A 21,594-nucleotide genomic window follows, 5' to 3' on the forward strand; every position below is an offset into this window, starting at 1 on the left:
AAAAAAATCAATTTGGCACAGAAGCGACTTAACAAATTGGTAGGGAACAGGAGAGGAGCCTGAGCAGAGGAAAAGAAAATTCTCTCTTTTCAGATCCACCTACTTTCTGGTTTGCATGAGGTCATGTGTGGTTTTCTCAAATGGAAACCTAACATTAATTCAACATTAGAAACAGGCCAAAGCCTTAAATTTTCCAAATCCAGTAATTCAGTGTACCCTTCACAAACCTGATATTTTAATAAATCCAAGTAAACCACAGGCTTATTAGGCTGTAAGAAAGCAGCATAGACGACCTAAATCATAGCAAATGAATAACTTTATTTGGAGATGTTTTATAGGCCGAGGCATGCTGACAGGGAAGATGTCCTTCAGTTCCTTCGGGTATCTCAACATGTAGGATCTGTCAATCCTGGACCAGTTCTTAAAATGAAAGGGAGACAGTTACCTCCGTACCTTGGTGCAATTTGCAAGTTAAGACTCTGCAAAAGGTGAACACACATTCTATTGTTCAATCCCACTGAAATAGTTGCTCTCATTATATGAGAGGACGACGGTTTGAATGAAAGAAAATGTCTCAGAAGGAGTTCATAGATAACTGCGCTTTTTCTCGTACAAAGCGAGGTTTATAAAGGCCAGCGCCAATCCAAATGGTTGGTAACAGTCACTGAATCGGAATGGTAATGGTAAAAACACTGCCGATTAGTGGGGGAAGTAATGCCTTCACAGCACCGTACGCAGCCCTGCTGTCTGCCTGCCTGTATTTGGAAGAAGGGACCCGCCCACCTTAATAAGGACTGGACCTTCTCTCTTCCAATCCAGACAAAAGGAGAGGACGACAGATCCGCGGCGGCGCGCACTGAGCCGAGCATCTGAGCACCTTGGAGACGCCACGGGCTTGATCCGACGCGCAAGAACGCACCGGCACACCGACGCACACGCCCTCCAGATCCACCTGAAACCTCCCCGAGCCGGTTAATTGTCCAGTCTGAAGGCCGAGGAAAGGGAGTCTGAGCCCCGGTTCAATCGCAGCCAGAACACCGTGTTCCCATGATGTCATACCTGTGGATTCTGCTATTAGGAAGCCTGCTGGCCGCAAGCGCCACGGCACAAGGTAATGATTTATTTTCCAATTAATCCAGACCAGCCTTCAGCTGAGTGCATTTTTGTTCGCTTGCTTGCATCTATCTATCTATCTATCTATCTATCTATCTATCTATCTATCTATCTATCTATCTATCTATCTATCTATGTGACTGTCTGACTGTTGTATGTTAGTCATCTTCATGTCACTGTCTGCTTTCCCCTCATCCACATCCCTCTGGCTGTTTCTCTCCCTCTGTCTCCTCTCCCCTCTCCCTCTGCCAGTCTGCCTAATTTACTCATCCATACGCGTCTGTGTCTGTGTCTGTGGTTGTGTGTGAGTGAGTCTCTTTTGCCAGTCTGTCTGCCTCCCTGTCGGCATGCCAATTCAATTCACCTTTCGCCGTAGTGCGCTCGCTTTAATCTCTTCTGATCAAATGAATAAAAACAGCGCTGCACCCGTCATCCGTGCTGTGATTGTTCATGGCTCCGCAGCCCAGACATTATCAGTGAAATAGGTGTGTCATGTAATGTGGCCATATCATTTTGGGTATGAGTTTTGGCCCACCAGGGTGTGGTGGACCCATTGTCCTTACATAAGTATTTACCTCCTTCTTTCTCTCTTTTATCCCCTTGTTTATCTGCCTATTTGACCCCTGTTGCTCTTGAAATCTCTCCTCATTTTCCCCCTTCAATATCTTCATTCCTCTTTATGTGCTCTCTCCTCTTCCTCTTCCCTCTTCTTCAGCTGGCCCATGGGCCCCTGCCCTTCCCCGCGGCAAATGCAATGATTTCAGATTGTTCAAACGCGCAATACAACTCAGAGGGAGAGAAAGGATGCATTGAGGAAAAGCCCAGACATCAGAAAGATAGAGGCAAAGTAGAGGAGAAGTTGGGCAAAGATAAAAGAGGATCGCTGTATCTGATTGAAATGGAAAACAGAGAGATATCCAAGGAAGGAAAGAGTGAGAGAGAGAGAGTAACAGCGAGCTTCATCACCATTATGCAAACAAATTTTCAGTTGAACGTTGGTGCGCCGGGGATGTGATCTGGGTAATCTCACTCTACCGGTTCACTTTTTGTCAGCAAGCAAGAGAGAAAGCCCTTTCTCTTTCTCTCTCTTTCCCACACACACTTTTTCCTCTAATTGCTGAACTGTAACCTCACTGTAAACCACATGGATGCTGGTGTCTGGTGGCATGGGAGATCTCCACGAGTGTGTTTGTGCTGAGCGTGCGCACCACTTCATAGCTGAACATCATGAACGATGTGTGTGAGCTATAGAAGTGAATAGGGAGTGCCTCGGTAACTAGATCCAGCTCCAGCTGTAGACAACACCCAACACACACAACTAGTTTCAGCGCCTTCGTCTCCCCAAGGGCCCTCAGCATCTGTGTGTGTGTGTGTGTGTGTGTGTGTGTGTGTGTGTGTGTGTGTGTGTGTGTGTGAGAGAGAGAGAGAGAGAGAGAGTGTGTGTGTGAGTGTGTGGGTGTGGGCTATAACTTTAAGGTACAGGACATGTGGGAGTATGGAAGCGCTTCATTAATGTGAGTGTGCATATAAGTCACTTATAGAACATGTGTGTCTCTTAGAAGCAGATGAAAGCAAGAAAGAGCTGTGTGATGTGTGCAGTGTGTGTGTGTGTGTGTGTGTGTGTGTGTGTGTGTGTGTGTGTGTGTGTGTGAGAGAGAGTGAGTGTGGACTTGTCTATGTTTACACCTTCAACTACCAACACATAAATCACTCTTCTGTTGGATAAGAGAAACACTCATACACACGCACACAGACACGCACACACACTCTCCCTCTCCTCCCTGCTCCCATGGGGCAGTTTGAAGGTGTGTATGATTGGGGTAAACACAGCACTTTCTGTCCCACAAACACACAATAGAACCATACCTGACAGAACAATGCATTGTGGAGGTGCCGTTGTATCACCTGACACACACACATACACACACACACAGAGTTTCTGGTGTACTGTTACGGGAAATGGCTTGGTTACCGGTTACACACACATACATGTGCAAGCGCACACAACAGGCAACCTCACACAATTTCACGGCGGGAACCAGAAGAGTCCGAAAATGAAGTTCCTCTCCCTTTGGCGTCGATAACAAGCCTCAGACTCCAGTTCATGTAATGTGGACTGTGCAGTTCTGTGTTACGTAACTACAAGTGCAGTGAATTTACTTGTTTGTTCTTTTGTAACTTCCTAAAACCAAATGTGAGTACGACTTAAATTGAAATAATTTCGTTTTTTTTTATTGCATGTCCTACGAGGAAGCAGTATCAGGTGCCTTAGTAAACAGTTCTATCATATGTCACCCTTCGGATCATAAGCAGACATCAACACCATTAGAGCCCTAAAACTTCCATGAAGTGTGTGAAACCTGATATATATAACAGTTCAGGTGCAGCTCTTGGCTGTTGTCTCAGTGGCTCACGAACATGATGTAACTTGCTGAAAGCGCTTTCTCATTTCATGTGAAATTGTTCAGAAAATAGTCCATGCTTTTGAGTGATGCTGGGCTAAAGTGTATGTATCACATTTTACTATCACGTATGTTGAAATGATTCACTGTGCATGTGTCTGTGTATGTGATTTCCACATCCCGCTTGCTCAAACAGAAAGATCAGGGAAATATAAAATGATATTCGCTATGGACGGTTTATAAGGCGTGTTTTCAATGTGTCAGCAAAAAAGTCACTTTTTTTCAGTCGTGGAAACATTTTCCTTTCGCAGATTAAAACTGCTCCCTTGACATCTGCACTACATTTAATAGAGGGAGAACGTCACACTCAGCTCTGAAGAACCTTTGTGCCGTACTTTTTGGCATATATGTGCGTCTTATTACACTATGAGGACATTTCTTGTTCATTAACCTTCACTTCAAGTTGCAATTCAGCGTGACACATAAAGCTCAGTCAGTAAAATTTGGGGTTTTACAATATGTTTGTCTGCTGTGTCCACTGTTTTCTGACCACACCTAGATGAAGTAGAATAGTTATGTTCAGGTCTGAAGGAGTATTTAGACTTGAGACCCTTATTTTGCTCCTTTTTGGGACTTAGATGAGAAGATCGATATCGCTCTCATGTCCTTACTGTAAATATGAAGCTACCACCAGCAGTTGGTTAACTTAACTTTGCTTGGACTGAAAACAGGGGCAAAGAGCTAGCAACGGTAATAAAATCCACCTGCCAGCACAGCTAAAACTCAGAACTTATATCTCATTTTATGTAATTTGTACAAAAACTGAACTGTAAAAACGCCAATTTGTGGTTTTACGGAGGCTTATGTGCTGGACTATGTCTCCGTCAGGACCAGTCACGTCCAGGAACTGATGGTTCGGACAAGACCACAGGAAGTTAGAGCTACAGGAACTTCCCATAAGCCTTCAAATGAGATATAACATGTTAATTAGTGAGCTTTAGAGGTGCAGCTGGGTGGATTTTGTTACCTTTGAACTAAGCCAGGCTCACTGTTTCCCCCATTTTCAGTCTTAATGCTAAGATAAGCTGTTACCATTTCATTAGGTTCTCATATAAAATCTAATCCAGAACAACAGATCAGCCATAAATTCAACCTTTACAAAGATAATAATGTTTAGTTTTTCAGCACTTTCAGAGGGGTAAAAGTTCTATATATTCTATATATTTAATATATAATATGTGGCCTTGGTGTTGTATGGGATAACGTAACTAATAAGAGCACATTTATTCATCCATCTAGCCTCTAACTAATTTTTAAAAGAACACCATGTAACCATCAGTGTGATGCTTTCCCACATGTGCAAACTGGTTTTACTTAAGAGTTTTCCTCTGGGGACCTTTTTGCCGTTTTAACCCAGCTTGCTGTACAGCCTCTTACAATAGCGTGCAGCCATGTCAGAGACACACAGATGACTCATCAGCCTCAAGGGAGAGCAATGGCAAAGAAACAAAGGGAGTTAAGAGTTTGGGGGAGAGAGAGAGAGAGGGAGAGAGAGAGAGAGAGAGAGAGAGGGGAAGGGGGGATACAGACTTAAAGAAGGGAAGGGAAGGAGGGAGAGAGGCTTGGATGTGCAACAATTTGTCTCATTGCTGCACTAACACAAAACAGGACACAGCTCACTCAAAGTCTGAGAGGCAGTGTGAACTTGCCTTGCACATGAGCTTTACGTGTGTGTGAACATGTGGTTGTTTGTATGTTTGGACTGGAAGGGGAGGGGGAGGTGTTTTTATGAGACTGCACACATGCGTGTGTGTGTGCTGTGGGTGGGGGGATGTATGGGAGTGTGTAGCAGAGGTAGTTTGAGGAGGAAGTGGCAAACTGATAGATGGGAACAGAATGTTCTATGGAGTGGCAAGAGAAAGACAGAGAGAGAGTTTGTGAGGGGCACACACACACACACACACACACACACACACACACACACACACACACACACACACACACTGGAGTTGCCACATAACTCACACACACGTGCGTGTAAGCGCATTGCCATGAAAAAGGTACTCACTCGTTTCCACATTTACTGTAAGTGAACAGAAACACACACACACACACACACACACACACACACACACACACACACATATCACCAGAGATCTTGATCTGACATATTAATAATAAAAGGAGAAAGTTAAAATTCACTGCTTGCAGTTTCGTCATATTTTTTTTATGTTTCATCATAAGCATGACAAGAGAGAGTAACAGAAACACACCACCCACCACACCTGCCCTCACACATGCAGTCCTGTTTACGAAGCGCTGAATGCTGGTCGTAAAAAGGCCACTGATTAATGTTTATCTTGGACACTAAGCTGGTAGAGTGACATTCACAGGAAACACAGGGATCGAGAGAAACAAAGAGCGCCTGTTTTTATCGCTGTCAAGAACCGCGCATCTGTGCATGAATGTCCGCGTTTCTCAGATTCATGTTTCTCTGCATGAATATGTGTGTATGGATTTCATGTCTGCTGTATGAATTTGCGTGTGTGTGCGAGGGGAGCAGGGGTGTCACCAGCGCTGCTCGCCTCTGAAGAATTTACGGTGTGATGGAAATACTTCAGATGTGTTCGTGCCGCTCTCCCTCAAGGCTTCGCTGACTCTGATACTATCTCACTTGGCAAACTCAGTGATCTTTCATTGGAAACTTGCTTGGCAATGAGCAGCTTCTGAAAAAGATGAGGAATTATCTGCTGTGAGCATATTAAAAGAAGAGAGTTGTAGAACTGAGCAGCCTGAGAAATCGTATTCCTTTCTGATACGTCTTCATTTTTCAATCTGTCATTTTCAAGTGGAGTTTTGGCACCTGCCTTGCCTCCCTGTACGTTCCTTTTCCACGTTTTCAACCCATTTTAATCACAGCTTTGCGAGAAGGGAGCCCAGCATCACTCATGCATAATTTCTAGATGGCTGTATCTCTAAGTTCATGGTTGGGACTTGTATTTGGAAGGAGGCGCTGCCCAGATGAGCCAGCATCAGGACAGAGCACAGTTTGCTGTTTCAGCTTCTCGCATGCAACAGGGGAATCTCACAGCGCTGGCTCAAACACACACGAGCGGCGCGCTCGTCTCGCACGCCGCATGAGGAAGACATGCTCTTCGTGTTTTCTCATTAGTGCAGAGCTGCAATGTCAGTGCCGAGGTCGGGCCCTCATAACGACGTTGAAGCAGGTCAGATGTGATCGATGCGTCTGTCATCCAGTTGTGGCTGGAGCGTCACCAACAGGCACCAATCAGATCAGGGTGTGGCTCTGTTTGTGTGTGTGTGTTTGTGTGTGTGTATGTGGGTGGTGATAGTCATGGTAGAGAATGTGTTGAATCCACAACATCTTAACGACCAATCAGACAGATGATTTTAATGGATTTAAATGATAACAGATGGATTTAGGCATGCAGTTTTTAATTACCGATGGTTACACTAATCACAACCAGTTTTATGTTCTACTGCTTCTATTTTAAGTTCCAATATTTCTACTTATATGTGACACAAAATATTGGTCAGTATTGTCAGTTTTAGGGATGCAGTGTTGTCAGGTTGCATGGGATGGATTTTGGGTTGCCATGTCTGCCTCCTTCCCTCTTTTTAAAAAAGAAATGATAGTAGTTCTGGCTTCTGTCAGTTGTGTGGAATCAGGATAGCCATTTTCCCCTCGCTTTGTGAAACTGAAATGTTCTAATAGTCAGTGCTTCACTGTGCTCTTTTCTTCATTTTTATATAACTTTCTTTCTTCACACATCTCTGTGTAGATGATGGAGACGCAGCAGCCCCTGATGCAGATGCAGCGCCAGAGGTTGGAGGAGATCCCAACTCTGACGTCGAAACACCTAAGGTGAAGAAATTTGGTTGTGTTGGTTGTGGAGGATGTTGTTAGCGGAGAACTAGTTGTGTATCTAATTTTGTAACAACTGGATATGAAAAACAGATACCTAAAAAAGTGCAGGTCCAAATAATATATGGGAATATATAGTTCAAAAAGGTATTTTCAAAGTTCTCAAACTCTTATCTTCTATAACTAACAGCACAACTACAAGGGATTACTGCAGTACTGACACTATGAATACATATCTATAAACTCTAATCATTCAGAGTCCCCGACCAGCTCTGTCTCCATGTTTCATGGTAACAATACCTCTGTGTGACCCCCATCTCGTCAAGCTTACTGAGATCTGGATAAAATCTGGTTCTAAATCCTCAGGCAGTCATTTGATAAGCCAAGAGGTATCAAATGGCTGAGAAACGTGCACGTCACGTTAGTTGTTCATTGGGAATGCAAAGTATGATTTTACAGGCTTCAAATGTCCTGGAAGTTCTGTGTCTCTGCCCTTTTTTCACTGACTTTTGTGTTTGTATTACAGCAAAGCCCTCCTGCTCAGGTGTGATTAGTACAAAAGAAATGGCTCGCCACAAACAAATTAGCTACAGTGATTTTAGAACCCCCAATCACCAGAGGGCCCTCTCAGCTATGGATGTGTAGAGATTAATTTTCCTGGACAGCATCTTTATTTGAACGTGATTTCAAGAGATGTATGTCTCGTACTGAATACAGGAGCCTGAGCCCGCTGCTGACCCTGAAGCCGGAGCTGACAATCCAGACCCTCCTGCGGGTGGAGATGCAGATCCAGACACTCCTGCAGGTGGAGATGCAGATCCAGACACTCCTGCAGGTGGAGACGCAGATCCAGACACTCCTGCGGGTGGAGACGCAGATCCAGACACTCCTGCGGGTGGGGACGCAGATCCAGATACTCCTGCAGGTGGAGACGCAGATCCAGATGCTCCTGCACCTGGGGATGCAGATCCAGATGCTCCTGCAGCTGGAGATGCAGATCCAGATGCTCCTGCAGCTGGAGATGCAGATCCAGATGCTCCTGCAGCTGGCGATGCAGATCCAGATGCTCCAGCAGCTGGGGATGCAGATCCAGATGCTCCTGCAGCTGGTGATGCGGATCCAGACAGTCCTGCAGCTGGGGACGCAGATCCAGATGCTCCTGCAGCCGGGGACGCAGATCCAGATGCTCCTGCAGCCGGGGACGCAGATCCAGATGCTCCTGCAGCCGGGGACTCAGATCCAGATGCTCCTGCAGCCGGGGATGCCGATCCAGACGCTCCTGCAGCCGGGGACTCAGATCCAGAGACTCCTGGTGATGGAGACAAAGAGCCAGTGAATCCTGCAGCAGGTGATTAATAGGTGTTCAAACATTTTGTGGGCTTATTCCAGATGATTCTGACACAAATACAACACTGTAAATGTCCTCATTTTTCAGATTTTATGTTAGAAAAGTAGAAAATATGCACTGTTCTCTCCCTCAGAAAGTGGTTTTTTATTCATTATTGCTGTGCAGTGTTTTCAATCAAGCCCTCTCTCTTAGAGCAGCAACCTGGAAAATAAGAATACTGCGCAGATTATTTTTTCCATTATATCTACTGCTTTTCCACCACTTTTATGTAACTCTCCCACACCAGCAGGACTAATGTTATTTATACCGAGAAGCAGCAGTGACTGTACTATTAAGAACAACTCTAATCAGTCAGTCGAATGTATTGATTCGGCACGAGGCCAATCTCAAATCAGACTCCTCGTACTAAAGCAATTTTAGAAATAAGGCTTCTAAGTTCTGTCTTTGTCCGTCGAATTTCACATTTCTAGGTATTACATGCTCCTTCCACTCACCACGTCAATGTGCCAAGGTGTGGCAAAATGCTCTTTCAGCCTCTCTGGTTTCGCTTGCAACCTGCATTAAACAGTGCAGTAACTCAAGCCATCACAGCGCATGCCATAGCACGTTGTAGAAATGGATGGCAGAAACATGTCAGTGATCTAATACTTGCCCTCCTCTCTGTGTCGCTCTCCTGCCCAGATCCTGCGGCTGCTCCTGATGTTAAGGATCCAGCAGCTAGCGAAGAGGGGGATCCTTCCTCAAGCACTGATGCCGATCAGAAGGAGGTCAGTTGCAGTTTTAGAAAATGTTAAACAACATCCTATTAAAACCTACACTGAGAGATACGGCTTAATCTAACAAATGTCTGCATTACAGTTACAACACAGTGTATATCACTGATATTACTCAGGAGCTGCTATGCTAATGAGAAGTTAATGTGTCCTTTCTACATCTTTATTTGCTATATAATTATACATTGTTTGTAGACTGGAGGTGATGACAAGACCGCGCCAGAGACAGTTCCAGGTGCAGACCCAGCTGATCCAGCTGCTGGTGCGGATCCACCAGATGTTCCTGAAAAAATAGTACCAGACGTGAGAACAGACGTGAAGGCCAATGCCCCCGCGGGTAAGAATATGTAACCTGTGTTTGGATGCATATTTTGCTCACTGTCGTACATGCAGTCACACCACGGATACACATGTGATTCGTGAAGAACACATATCGAAGTCATGGCTGTTAGTCAAGAAAAAGAGGCAAACTTTGTTTCAGACAAGGCGACTGGAGAATCTGGGCAATCCTACATCAGAGCGCAAATGACCAGACCACTCTGGTTGCTCCGTGTGCACAAGTGACGATTCTAGTGAGGATTCTCTATGACCAATCAGTGGTCTGCTGTGTTTTAACTCATTTTACTATTAACTCAGCTCACTTGGAAGCTGATACCAAAAAGGACAACACGTGCCAGGTGCCATCCACAGCTTTTACCAATGAAAAACCGAAAAAAGTGGCGAGTCGAGTCGTGTCATGCAGTGGAAATGAGGCTTCATATGAACAATTAAACTGTGAAACCACAAATTCCTTTTGAGATGAGTAAACACAATTTCCGCGTTTGTATTTGCATTAAAGATCAAGGTAAGGGATAAGTGTCCCACAGCTGTACTATCCTTGATAATGGCGCCACTGGCTTTGTCCGTTTAACAAAGATCGGATTTTAGATGTTTTTCATCAAACTGCGATTCTGTTCTTGCAGGTAAAAAGTTTTTTGTTTTTTTTTTGGTTTATTCTTCTCTCCTCTGTCATCTGAAACAAATTACGCAGCCGCAACATATAAACCTCAACCGTAGCTAAACAAACTACTACGGCGCACCACAAGTAATTGCTTATAAGTATGACTCACAAGCGCTTCAAGCACATCAGGACAACACAAAGAAAACCAGTTTACTTCAGGAACTACAGGAACAATGAGCCTTCAAAGGAGCCGACCTGTTTAATTGATGCTTGATTGTGTTTGTGTTTGATTGTGAACGTAACTGACTTATTACTTCTATTGTGTATTTCCCTCAAACTCTGAGCCTAGTGCAACACTTCAAAACCTATTAGATCTCCACCGTGTCATCATGTGACCCCAGGAATAGCCATCAAATTATTTCTGGCATCATTTTCTGTTATCAGTCATTTTAAAAAATGTACATGTGCAGCTTTCATGAGATATCATGTATCATTTTGCTGCAACTCCCTATTTTCTGGACAAATTAATGGAAAACAGATGTGCCTTTCTATCACAAAGCACAAATCACTGAGGAAGGTTATGAGGTGGGATTCGGGCCCCATTATTTTACCTCCTAAAATAAGGGTGGTATTGTTTGTGTGAGGAAACCTCCCAGATTACCTCAGTGTCATTTTATCACTGTCAAAGTATCACCCTCTATTATTTAACTTGTCATATAATGACAATCTCTCCTTTGTCAAATTTGTGCTAATTCCCTTTAGGCTCATCTACTTTCTGCTTCTCCTGTTTTTTTTGTTTTTTTTTTAGTGTTTTTACCTGCTTCAGAGCAGGATATCCTCCTTTCTGTCACTCAAGAATAGTAATTTTATTGTGGCTAGTTGTTTGCCTCTCTAGAGGTGCAAACATTTAAGAAAAGGAGGTTGCTGTTGATTGTTCAGGAAATGTTTGTTATGGAGAGTTTCCTCATGTGCTAATGGACAGGGATCAGGGTTAAAAAGGTGAAGAATTGTGAAATGGAAAGAGGAATAAAGAAATGAGAAAACAGAGAAGGGGGCAAAGTATAGATACAGCCAGGTGTAAAAACAAAAGGAGAGAGATAACAGGGGAATGGGGGGGGGTGGGGGGGGGGGGGCAGGGGGCGGGGGGAGAAGGTGGTGATGTTAATGGAAAGGCCAGTGGAGTATGAAAGAAGAGAGGAGGCTCAGTAGAGTTAACACGTAAGAATGAAAGTATCGGACTGAAACTTGGCTTAGCTTATGGTTTCATTATGAATGGGGTTTTACAATCCTCACTCACGATGATTTAATGTCAGGGCTCTTCTGAGGTGAAAGACTATGTCACCGGATAATTGTGCCTCAGCCTTAAAATAATTCACTGCTCCTACCTCGCCCTGCCGGCTTCACTGCTTTGTACGCTCACACTTGTTAAATCGCTTCTCCCCAAATGAACTTACAGTCACTGTAAGGTGTTGTTGCTGGGATGGCTAGTTCACAAGATCACTGTCACACCCTGCAGTTCCAGTTTCCTTATCAAAGACACCGCTGTAGACCATTCACCAGAGGCCACGAGGGACTGAAGTGGGGAGGGCTTCCACGATTAAATAGTTTAACAGGGGAGGGTGTAGTTAGTACAGTGTGTTAGAGAGATGATATGTGTTCGGTGAACATCTGGAAGATATTCCTCAAGGGTGGGACGGTGACAAGAGAATTTCCCTAGAGGGATCAATAATAAATTTCTGTCATCAGTGATGTCTAATTAATGTTTTAATTTTCAGATACAGGATTTGACTTGGCAGATGCACTAGGAGACTCTGCAATGGACAACCCATCACAGCCTGGAAAGAGCAGAAGTTCAGGAACTGGAGGTTTGTAACTACCTAAAACAGTTTCTGCTGATGCTATCCATGTGAACGATCACCTGAAGTGAGACAGTAACAGTGGTAACAGTACAAGCAGGCACTGATGAAGAGATAGTTGGTTTTAGGTGGAATTGCATTATCTTTCTGATTACCACAATCACATGGAGGCCTTTTTTTTTATCATTGCATGCAGTTTGAAACTCTGAGGAACAGTGAGCCTAGCCTTGTTATCACAGTGACTGCATTTCTATGGTATCAGCAGCATCTCCTTTCTGAGGGACTACATTACACGTTCTCCGACATGGAGGGATTAACACGTGCTTGTTAGCCTAAACTAGATTCAAATATTGTGTCAAATACATTGAAAATACTAAAGATTATTATTGGCATTCAGCATTTTCTACCAAGCAACCTTCTACCTTCATGCTGTAACTGGCATCAAGTCTCACTGCTTCACATCAACGCTGCCTTATGAGCAATGACATCACGAGGCAGCCATCTTTTTGTCTGTCAACAAAACGACAAAGTTACACCTCTACCAAATGTTTCGTTGCGTGAGACCACTTGAAGTCAGTGTCTCATAACCGGAGCTTCAGAAACTCTTCTGGTGGATCTCTACGCTGCCAGAATAATTTAATGAGCTTTGTTCCCATGACAAAACAGCCAACTGGTTTTACCTCCTGGGTTGAGAAAGTTTAATCACTGGCCACAAAGCAATTTGACAGCAACGTTTCAACACTGATTTATCCGCAGCAGCTTCTCCCAGTGTTCACCCTTTATCCCCCATCTGAGAGCTGATTCATCTCAGTTGATATAATCATTATAATCTAGTGAAAGGCGCTCTTCTTTAGAGCTCTGTCATTAGCGGCTTTGTCGAGTCGAAGCAGGTAGAAGGCAGCCGTGATGTCACAGACGTATACAAACAGGCGGCGCAGAGGGAGATAACAGGGCTGTTTGCATATGGAATCAAAGATCAGAGAGAGACACAGAGGGTGTGTTTCTCCCTCAGATATTTTCTCTCTCTGGTATTATAAAAGCTTCTCCATGCATGCGGAGAACCGACACATCATGCAGAGTCATGTGAGCGCCTGGTTGGGACAGAAACTCGAGACCTCTTAATGCCTGCGAGGTGCAGACTACAAAGAGAATAATCTCGCTCTTCTCTTCTTCTTCTTCTGTACCGCCTCGGCCACAGTTCTAACTTGAAATGATAATTTATTTTCTCACCATGCTCCTTTAATCACTGTCTCTATTTCTTTCTCTCTGTAGCACATGTTGCTGGCGCCTCAGCAGATGGTAAGACTTTTTTTTTTAATGTGTCAAAATAGAACAATAATCACATCACGCCATCTTCAGTCCAAAACGCACAAATCCCAGTCAGATACAGGAGTAGCTTTGCGGCCACAGCGGCAGCAGTAGAGCTTATGTAGTTCTGAAACTTGGTGAAAAACACAGGATATTACTGGCATGCCTCTGACAATAAAAACAGGATACAAGTCTCAGCGGAAAATGCCTCTTCCCCATTGTTTTACCTCAAACAATGTTCAAAACTGGCCTTCTCTTAGAGTGTTTTACTCTGAATTCTCATAGCAGTAGCAGTCACGCTACATCTGTTAGAAGTGCTGCTTGTGAAGCTCTTCCGCAGTGGAAGTAACTTCTGTTCCTGTTTCTCAAACTGGAGAACAGACGCAGCAGAGCGACAGGTGCATGTTTGTGCCTCTTTAAAAAAACGGCTCCTCATGTCTCTTTTAACGTGTAACCAACACCTTATTCATATGCAAATCATTTGCCTTCATCTCGGTCATTCCAAAGATGTTTGTGTATTTCCTTTAATGTGTGACTGTTTAACCAGTTTGTAAGTGAGGCAGTTTCATGTCACTAACTGTATTTATGTGTCCTCACGAAACAGCAGACAAACCTGAACCCCAAGGTGAGTTATCCTTCCTCTCTTTTTCTGTTTTGAACTCATTATCCCATCCACCCTTGCTCTACCACAAACATACCTGCAGCATAAGCATTCCCCTATTGCCTTTATTGCCTTGTGTCATGCAAAGAGCCTCGGGCAGGTGAGCTGTTGCGGCAGCTGCTGCATGACATTTTCCAGACTTTTTTTTTTTTTTTTTTTTTCGCACTTGCACTTGAACTTCAATAAGTATCTTTGTATAATTTCATGGATGGCAAAGTCAGACAAAGGAGGCGTATAATGATGATTGTGCAATGACTGAAAGGTTTAAGTCACCACTTCAAAAATTTGGAATGGTAATTATGTTAAAAACTCCCTAAAAATGCACATTAAAGCGAAGGTTGGTGGGAGTTGATGGTTAACAAGCTCTGTTTTGATTGTTGCATCTGTTTAAGTATTAAAAATCACTTCATGATGACAGTAAGTCAAATGGAAAGTGTTGCTTTGCTATTTCAAAAGCCATTCCCCAGAAATCCTCCTATGTAAGTGACTGTATCTCATGACTGATGCAATTACAGTAACATACTCAAGTAATAACTCTTGATACACTGACGAGCTCTAGCTACTAGATTTTTTTCTTCCAGCCACGTAGCATACATGTGATAGGGGTTGCGGTTGCTGACCACGTATAGTTCCCATATATTTTTCTTTCCATGGACGCTGTACCTGTGCGTGTTTGGCAAAGTGCTGTGTCGATGACATGGGTTCTGCCTCTCTGCACATGCATGCTCACACACGTTTGCACCCACCTGTACTTCCTTTCCCTGACTCACTGCACACCCCCGTTTTATTCCACTTAATTTCACTGACTCATTCACGTTTTGCAATTTTTCTGGAATCACGCGAGTTCTCTGACTCATGCCACTCCCTTGTTTTTTTTTCTCAGCTTCTGGATTTACTGCACTCTTTGATTCTTTTTTTTGAGCATTTAAGCTTAAGTTGGTGACTCATCCATTACACCCCAACATCCCTTCTCCCCTCCACCGCTGTCTCTATTGTCACTGAAGCATATCCTGCCATTATTCCTCTGTGCTGGTGGAAGCCACTGCAGGGACAGTAAATAGCCATTTTTGTTTTTAAAAGAAGTACGTGAGAACAATGAGGAAGAGCAATTAATGGGAGACAATTTTACAGTCAATTCTTTGGCTTGTGTTTTTAGTTCTGGATTTAATTTTGCTGTTTGCGCTGCCTTGTGATCTAGTCTGTAATCCTCTTTCAATAGCTCGCTCATTCAGAGTGATATACAGTGTTATTTACACTGGTGCTATCATCTTATGTCACAACCTCGATTCGATTAAAAAAAAACAAACAGAATCTGATCATTTCGCAATTACTTAGTTGAAAACAGTCCAAAGACAATATATCTAATATTTTACCTCATCAGCTTCATTGATTTTTGTAAATATGAGCTCACTCTGAATTTGATGCCAGCAACACATTTCAAACAAGTTGGTACAGGAGCATCTAAAGGTTGACTGACAGCAGGTGATAGTATCATGATTGTGTATGAATGGGTGGGATATTACTACAGGGGCTCAGGGACAAATGACTGATTCTGTTCTTCTTTTTTTGTATTACAAAGCTCACCAGCCTTTTGGAATCTGGACGTGTTAAGTGCACTATACTATGATTTTCTGATAATACTTCATTATTTTAAAAACCTAAATGCAGCGCTTTTACTTGTAGTGGACTATTTGTAATGTACTTTAAACAGGATTTATCAATAATAATCATGGTCATCTTGACACTGTAGGTTGTTTGTGTGCCTTTCATCGGCAGTGAGAGGTATTTACTGTATGCTGTGACACGCCGTGAAAACGGTGTTGTCATAGTAACTGGGTTACAGGTGCAGACAGATGAATGCTGTCACTGTAAACGCTTTCAGGCCTAAATTATAGGAAAGGTGTGTAAAATGGGATCAGAAAATGCTGGAACAAGGTGACGCATCTCTCTCTTTCTGACACACACACACACACACACACACACACACTCATATGCAGGCACACATTATATCATCGAGCCTCGCTGCTGAATTGCCATTCATTATTCCAACTGCAAAATGGCACCCGGTGGTGACACTCAACATTACGATCTCCTTAAGTAGGTGTTACACAGTGCAGTCACGTTTGTGTCATAAAACCTGCTCAGCCTAATATGTTTAGAGTTCAAATGGTATTTGCAAACGATACTGACAAAGTCGACTGCACATTTGCAGCTCTGAGGCATCGGTGTCGATAATCTTTCTTGTGTTTTTCCTGCAGAGGCCAGCTCTGGCTCGTTAGCAGCCATCCTGAGTACAGTTGGTGTGGCTTTAGTGGGAGCAGCAGTAGGATACTTCACCTATCAGAAGAAGAAACTGTGCTTCAGCAAAAGACAGGGTAATTATCTCGCTGACTAATTAACACACCAGAAATGAAATGACATGATGCCTGCTGTGCATAAGGCCTCATATTTGACTGGACTTGTACATGAAATTCCTTTAGACCAAATTTTCTTAAACAATGATCTGCAAGACAAGATTTTGCTTGTTTTGCTGTTGCCATCTCAGCCCTTCATCCAGCTACCAGCATCTTTAGCAACACTTTGCTTTAGCCGGGCTCAAGAGCGAGACGGGTGGGGTGGGCTTGTGTGTGTGTATTTTGGAGGTCAGCAGTCTTTCTTTGAGGCACAGCAGACTCAGCTTTATCCCTTGGAAAGCGTTGTCGATTACACTCAGCTCACACACATCCTGCATGCTAATACTGCCAATTCAGCATAGTTTTCATTTACAGTCAACATGGACAAGAGGCCGTTCATTTTAAGCAACGTAGGCCAGAAGTCAGATTGAGAATAAGGATTATACTGTGTGTAAGTAATAGTATTGTTCTAAATTTGATTGATTTAATTTCATTAATCGTATATTTTCTGCAAATTTCTAAGAGAGGTCGATTAGTACTCGTGACTGGGAATGATTCTTCCCCAGCAGCAGAGAGTACAGATCGTAAATGGCAATGTAATCAGCATGTACAGCCTGGAGCTGCTCCGCTGACAACAAATGGGACGACTGAACCACTCAGACAGTTTTAAGCTTTTACACCAGAAAACAAATGAGACAAATGTTCATGGTGGTGATAATAAGCAGTTAGAGCTGAGAAACACTCGCATCCTCAGAAACTCCTCCTGGGTGCTTTTACTTTCATTCTTCATTCACGGTCAGTCAACGACAGGCTGGTGAAATCCGACCTGACGTGCGATGGCTTGTCTGCTTCATTTTGTCTTTCTGTGTTCTTGCGTCTGTCTGACTTAGAAGCCGATCCAGAGGCTGCACGCAAAGCTGATGCAGCAGAGGCTCAGTCAGATCCCCAGGGTAGGACACACACACACACACACACACACACACACACACATAACCACACAAAAAATGTATTTTAAGAAGATATAACACACTGATCAAACACATACAGTGTTCTGACCTTTTAAAGTGTTTTTTTCCATTTCGCAGTCCTTAGCAACCTGTTGAGCTCCTCCTAGACCAGCAATGATCACATGACTGCCTCGACCAACTACGGGCAAGCAAAGTGGCAATCTCACTGTTAGGCTCTATGTCCTGTAGAGCTGAATTACTGTGAGGCCCTAAAGCAGGGCTGTGTGTGTGTGTGTGTGTGTGTCTGTTTGCTTGTGTGTGTGTGTGTGCATGTGTGTGTGTGTATGCTGGAGTGTGCGTCTGTATGTGGGAGTGTGCATATGTGTGTTCATTCCTGTGTGAGCATATACGTGGGGGAAAATGAGTTAGATAAGAAAAAAGCAAGTAGATATATGTGAACCTTAGGGCTTTTATGATTGTAACAACATAGGAATTTATTCAAGTGATTGGTCAAACTTTCTACTTTAAACCAAAATCAAACAGCTTTTTGTAAGAGTGGACATTAAAGAGATTAAATCTCACATAATCATGACCATGAGATGGCTAAATTACAGACCTACCTTTTTTTAATTTTGTTTGTATGGCGACCATCCAGCTCTAGTAATTCAGTGTGAATATGAAACAGTGACAGTTATTGATGTTGTAGACGTTTAACTTTGTACTGAACTCTTAAAAGTGTTTTTTTTTTTTTTTTTAGTTTTTAAATTCTGTCATTGTTTGAGCCGCCCATATGATTTGGAAAATCCACTGGCACTGTTAAATACAACATATTTGTCTTTTTCATTCTCACTTCCTGCAGTGCAGTTGCAGGACAGTTGGGCAACAGGGGGCTTCAATAACTACCACTGTATTTCCTGGATTCTGGCTTGGAAAAAATAGTACAAGATTATAATCCTAGGATTCCGGGGATGCTGTTACATGGTCCAATGCATGTTCTGTGGACCGCTAATGTCACTGTACGCGTGTGTGTTTGTGTTTGTGTCTTTTCTGATCGGTGAAGGGGCTTCGTTTTAAATCCTACTGGGTGACTGCCACTTCGCTACCACCTCAGTTCAATAAACTAAATTCAGATGAGTCTAATTTTGAATTAAACACAGAAGATATCAGTTAATTTGGCAATATTATCTCCCCTCGTTCGGACATTTAAAGAATATGTACATATTTTGACATGTGCTGAGGTGAGTTGAAGTGAAGTCAGTCCAACCCCGTCCCTGTCAATGGATGAGTGTTCACCTGACACGGGCAAATTCAAAGGAGGTCATGTAGAAATGTATTAGACATTGTTCTGATGTACAGTAGTATGTGTCAGTCTAGTTGTGATGCAGTAATTTCTCCTCTATAGTGCCTTTTACTGACGCAGCCTGGCTTGACCAACCTACAGGCACACAGGGAAGAGAGCTGGGAAAATGAAAGTGAAAAAATAAATAAATAAATACGTAGATGAATGTGTCAAAATATATGAGAGAGAAAGTTGAGGAATGGGTGATCTTAATTGTTTCAGACTTTATCATTTCGGTGGTTGCTCATACATGTGAAACATTAGCATTACAGCTGCTGTATGTGTGCTCACATTAGTCTAGTTTGCTGTGTTATTTCCAGAATTTTTTTTTGTTTTCACAATAATAATACTTTCAGCAGCCGTGAAACTCTCCTCATTGTGTCTCTTTAGTTGAGCAAGCCAGTTGCTGTCACAGTGTTTTTGTATCATTCATATTTCCATTCACCTGTGATTTTTATATGAATTTTACATTTAGCAGTGGTGCCTCGGAGCTGACACAGATAGTCGTTAGTCAACCTGTTTGCTGTGGTATTTTGTGATTGCTATTGTGAAACGCCTCAGAGGCAGCGCTACAGCATTAAAAATAAAAAAAGGCCAACAGTTTTTTTTTTTTGTTTTATTTTTCCACTGTAGCACAAATATTAACTTCTGAATGTCTTTTTGTTGCCTTGCAGTTTTGTACTTGCTCTGCTCCCTTTAAACTCTGAAATGGGGTTATAGCGGTTGCATAGTGCTGCAGTTCATGTAAACTGTGTTACTTGTAAAGCACCATATAGCTGCAATACAGGACAGAGACTGTTGCTAACAGCCTAGCCTCAAAATGAGAAATATTAATAATCTGTGATGTCACATATTGATTAATCCTACTGTATAAACTGTGGGCTGGACGCCGGGTCAAAGCTCTGTTTGAAATGCCTTCTTATCCTGTGTGATAGACTGAGTTCCTGAACAACACACTGAACAAGTGTGTGTGAAATCTGTCACAGCATCTGCTACAACGGCATGGTGTGATAATGCACAAAATACCCGTCAAATAGTACAAGCTTTCAGATGCAGCCACCGATGCCTTCAAAACAGAAAATCCTCCTTTTATTGCAGTACCCGGCCACTTTGTGCACTCCAGTAAGTGCAATAGGAATCAACAAAAGCGCTCTGCCGATCCCGCAGTGCACAATCAAAAACCTTCCTGGGACTGATTTGACGTAAAGGAGGCTGGAACAATAAGAAATCCCTAAAAATGGAGCACGGCCTGCTTGTGTTTTGACCATTACAGTCCACTCTACGTTTAGTCCCAAGCCAGTCAGATTCCTTTCTAAACACGAATGATCGGAGCACAGCATCCAAACCAGAATGTAAAGCGGGGAAACCGTTGACTTATTGGGTCCTGAAGTGCACTTTCCAGATAACGCTAGGGCATCAATCATTGCGCTGACCAGTCCTGCCTTATGTCACCTCTTGAATATTCCAGAGAGGAAAACAATTTCATCCTTAGAAAGAAAGATTGAAACAAGCGGAGATGTTTTGCAGGTGATTTTAATAACACAATCTCTATGGGAGAAGCACTTTCCTATCCTGTATACATCTTGATTCATTCAGCATATTTAGACAATTCATTTTTTGATCTAGACTAGTGACTCTTCCTTTTTATTTAAATATTCTGTGTTTTCATTTTGTGTAGGAACTGTCTGCTTCATTTTTGTCATCTGGCACGTGTTGTTCTTCTGGAATTGTGTAAATAATGTTTGAGGAGTCAATTAAACAGTTTTCGTGGGAGTTGGTGTTTTATTTCCCCGACAGATTTCTTTGTCTGGTGTGTGTATGTGCGTGTGTGTGTGTATGTGGTTTTTATTATAATGTCATCATATCATAACGAAATGACCTTATTTAACTTGACAAAGCTTTGTTACGGTTGGTCTTTTCACTGTTATATAATACATAGTTTTTTTCCACCTTTATATTAAGTGAACGCAGATGTGTGAGCCTGCCTTCCTCTTTGTTTGTGACTTTCGTTCTGCCTGTGAGCTGTCAAGGAAGTTCAGGGAGACCAAAACAAACAGTTGTCATAAGATATGACATGCAATGCTTGATATGTCAGGTATTTAGAGAAGGGAACTCATACACGTAGTTTCGAGCCGTGAGATTGATTGATGGTGACAGGTCCCATAAAGATGCACCGGAGGCCCTCAGAAGGAGAAATGTGGGAACCTGCGTAGGTGTTTCTTGCCAGGTGTATACAAACATAATTCCTGTACAAGTGCACATAGTCGTTTCATGCCCAGCAGCTATTACAGCCACACCAGCTGTAAACCATCTAATTAAACCCAGCACGGCCAGCAGCTTTGATGACTCGCTCTTGACTCAATAATGGAGTTGATTAGATTCCAAGTGAATCAGACTAAATTATCTTTCATGGTCGGAGCTAGAAAACTCAACTTGTGTTTGTGTCCGCGGGAGAAACAAACTTGTAAAAATACCAGAAATGGAAAATGCGTGCAGACCATTTTCTCAAGTAAAAGTATCTAAACCCCAGTATATTGTAATACTGCATAGTAAAAGGGGTAGAGTTATCCAGAATGTCATTGTTTTACTGTAAAATCACAGCAGTTTAATGTCGTAGCCCGTCCTAGT

The 21,594-nt window shown here is 42.8% G+C and overlaps 1 protein-coding gene across 1 annotated transcript; it reads left to right on the forward strand.

Annotated features, from left to right (window-relative positions):
- Window positions 1-786: 786 nt before the first annotated feature.
- LOC143330605 (uncharacterized) lies at window positions 787-20,739 on the forward strand. Its single transcript, XM_076747295.1, has 11 exons — window positions 787-1,111; window positions 7,319-7,401; window positions 8,119-8,749; window positions 9,431-9,516; window positions 9,718-9,859; window positions 12,238-12,327; window positions 13,591-13,617; window positions 14,231-14,251; window positions 16,546-16,662; window positions 17,571-17,630; window positions 17,766-20,739. Exons 1-11 carry the CDS (start codon window positions 1,048-1,050, stop codon window positions 17,792-17,794), a joined length of 1,350 nt encoding a protein of 449 aa, XP_076603410.1. The 5' UTR covers window positions 787-1,047; the 3' UTR covers window positions 17,795-20,739.
- Window positions 20,740-21,594: the final 855 nt, after the last annotated feature.

The sequence above is a fragment of the Chaetodon auriga genome, chromosome 13 (genome assembly GCF_051107435.1).
Source record: "Chaetodon auriga isolate fChaAug3 chromosome 13, fChaAug3.hap1, whole genome shotgun sequence".
Taxonomy (NCBI): Eukaryota; Metazoa; Chordata; class Actinopteri; order Chaetodontiformes; family Chaetodontidae; genus Chaetodon; species Chaetodon auriga.

Coding starts and splice junctions, on each gene's coding strand:
- LOC143330605 (XM_076747295.1), top strand. CDS start 1,048: ATGATGTCATACCTGTGGATTCTGCTATTAGGAAGCCTGCTGGCCGCA. Junction 7,402..8,118: donor CTGACGTCGAAACACCTAAG/GTGAAGAAATTT, acceptor TACTGAATACAG/GAGCCTGAGCCCGCTGCTGA. Junction 9,517..9,717: donor CTGATGCCGATCAGAAGGAG/GTCAGTTGCAGT, acceptor CATTGTTTGTAG/ACTGGAGGTGATGACAAGAC.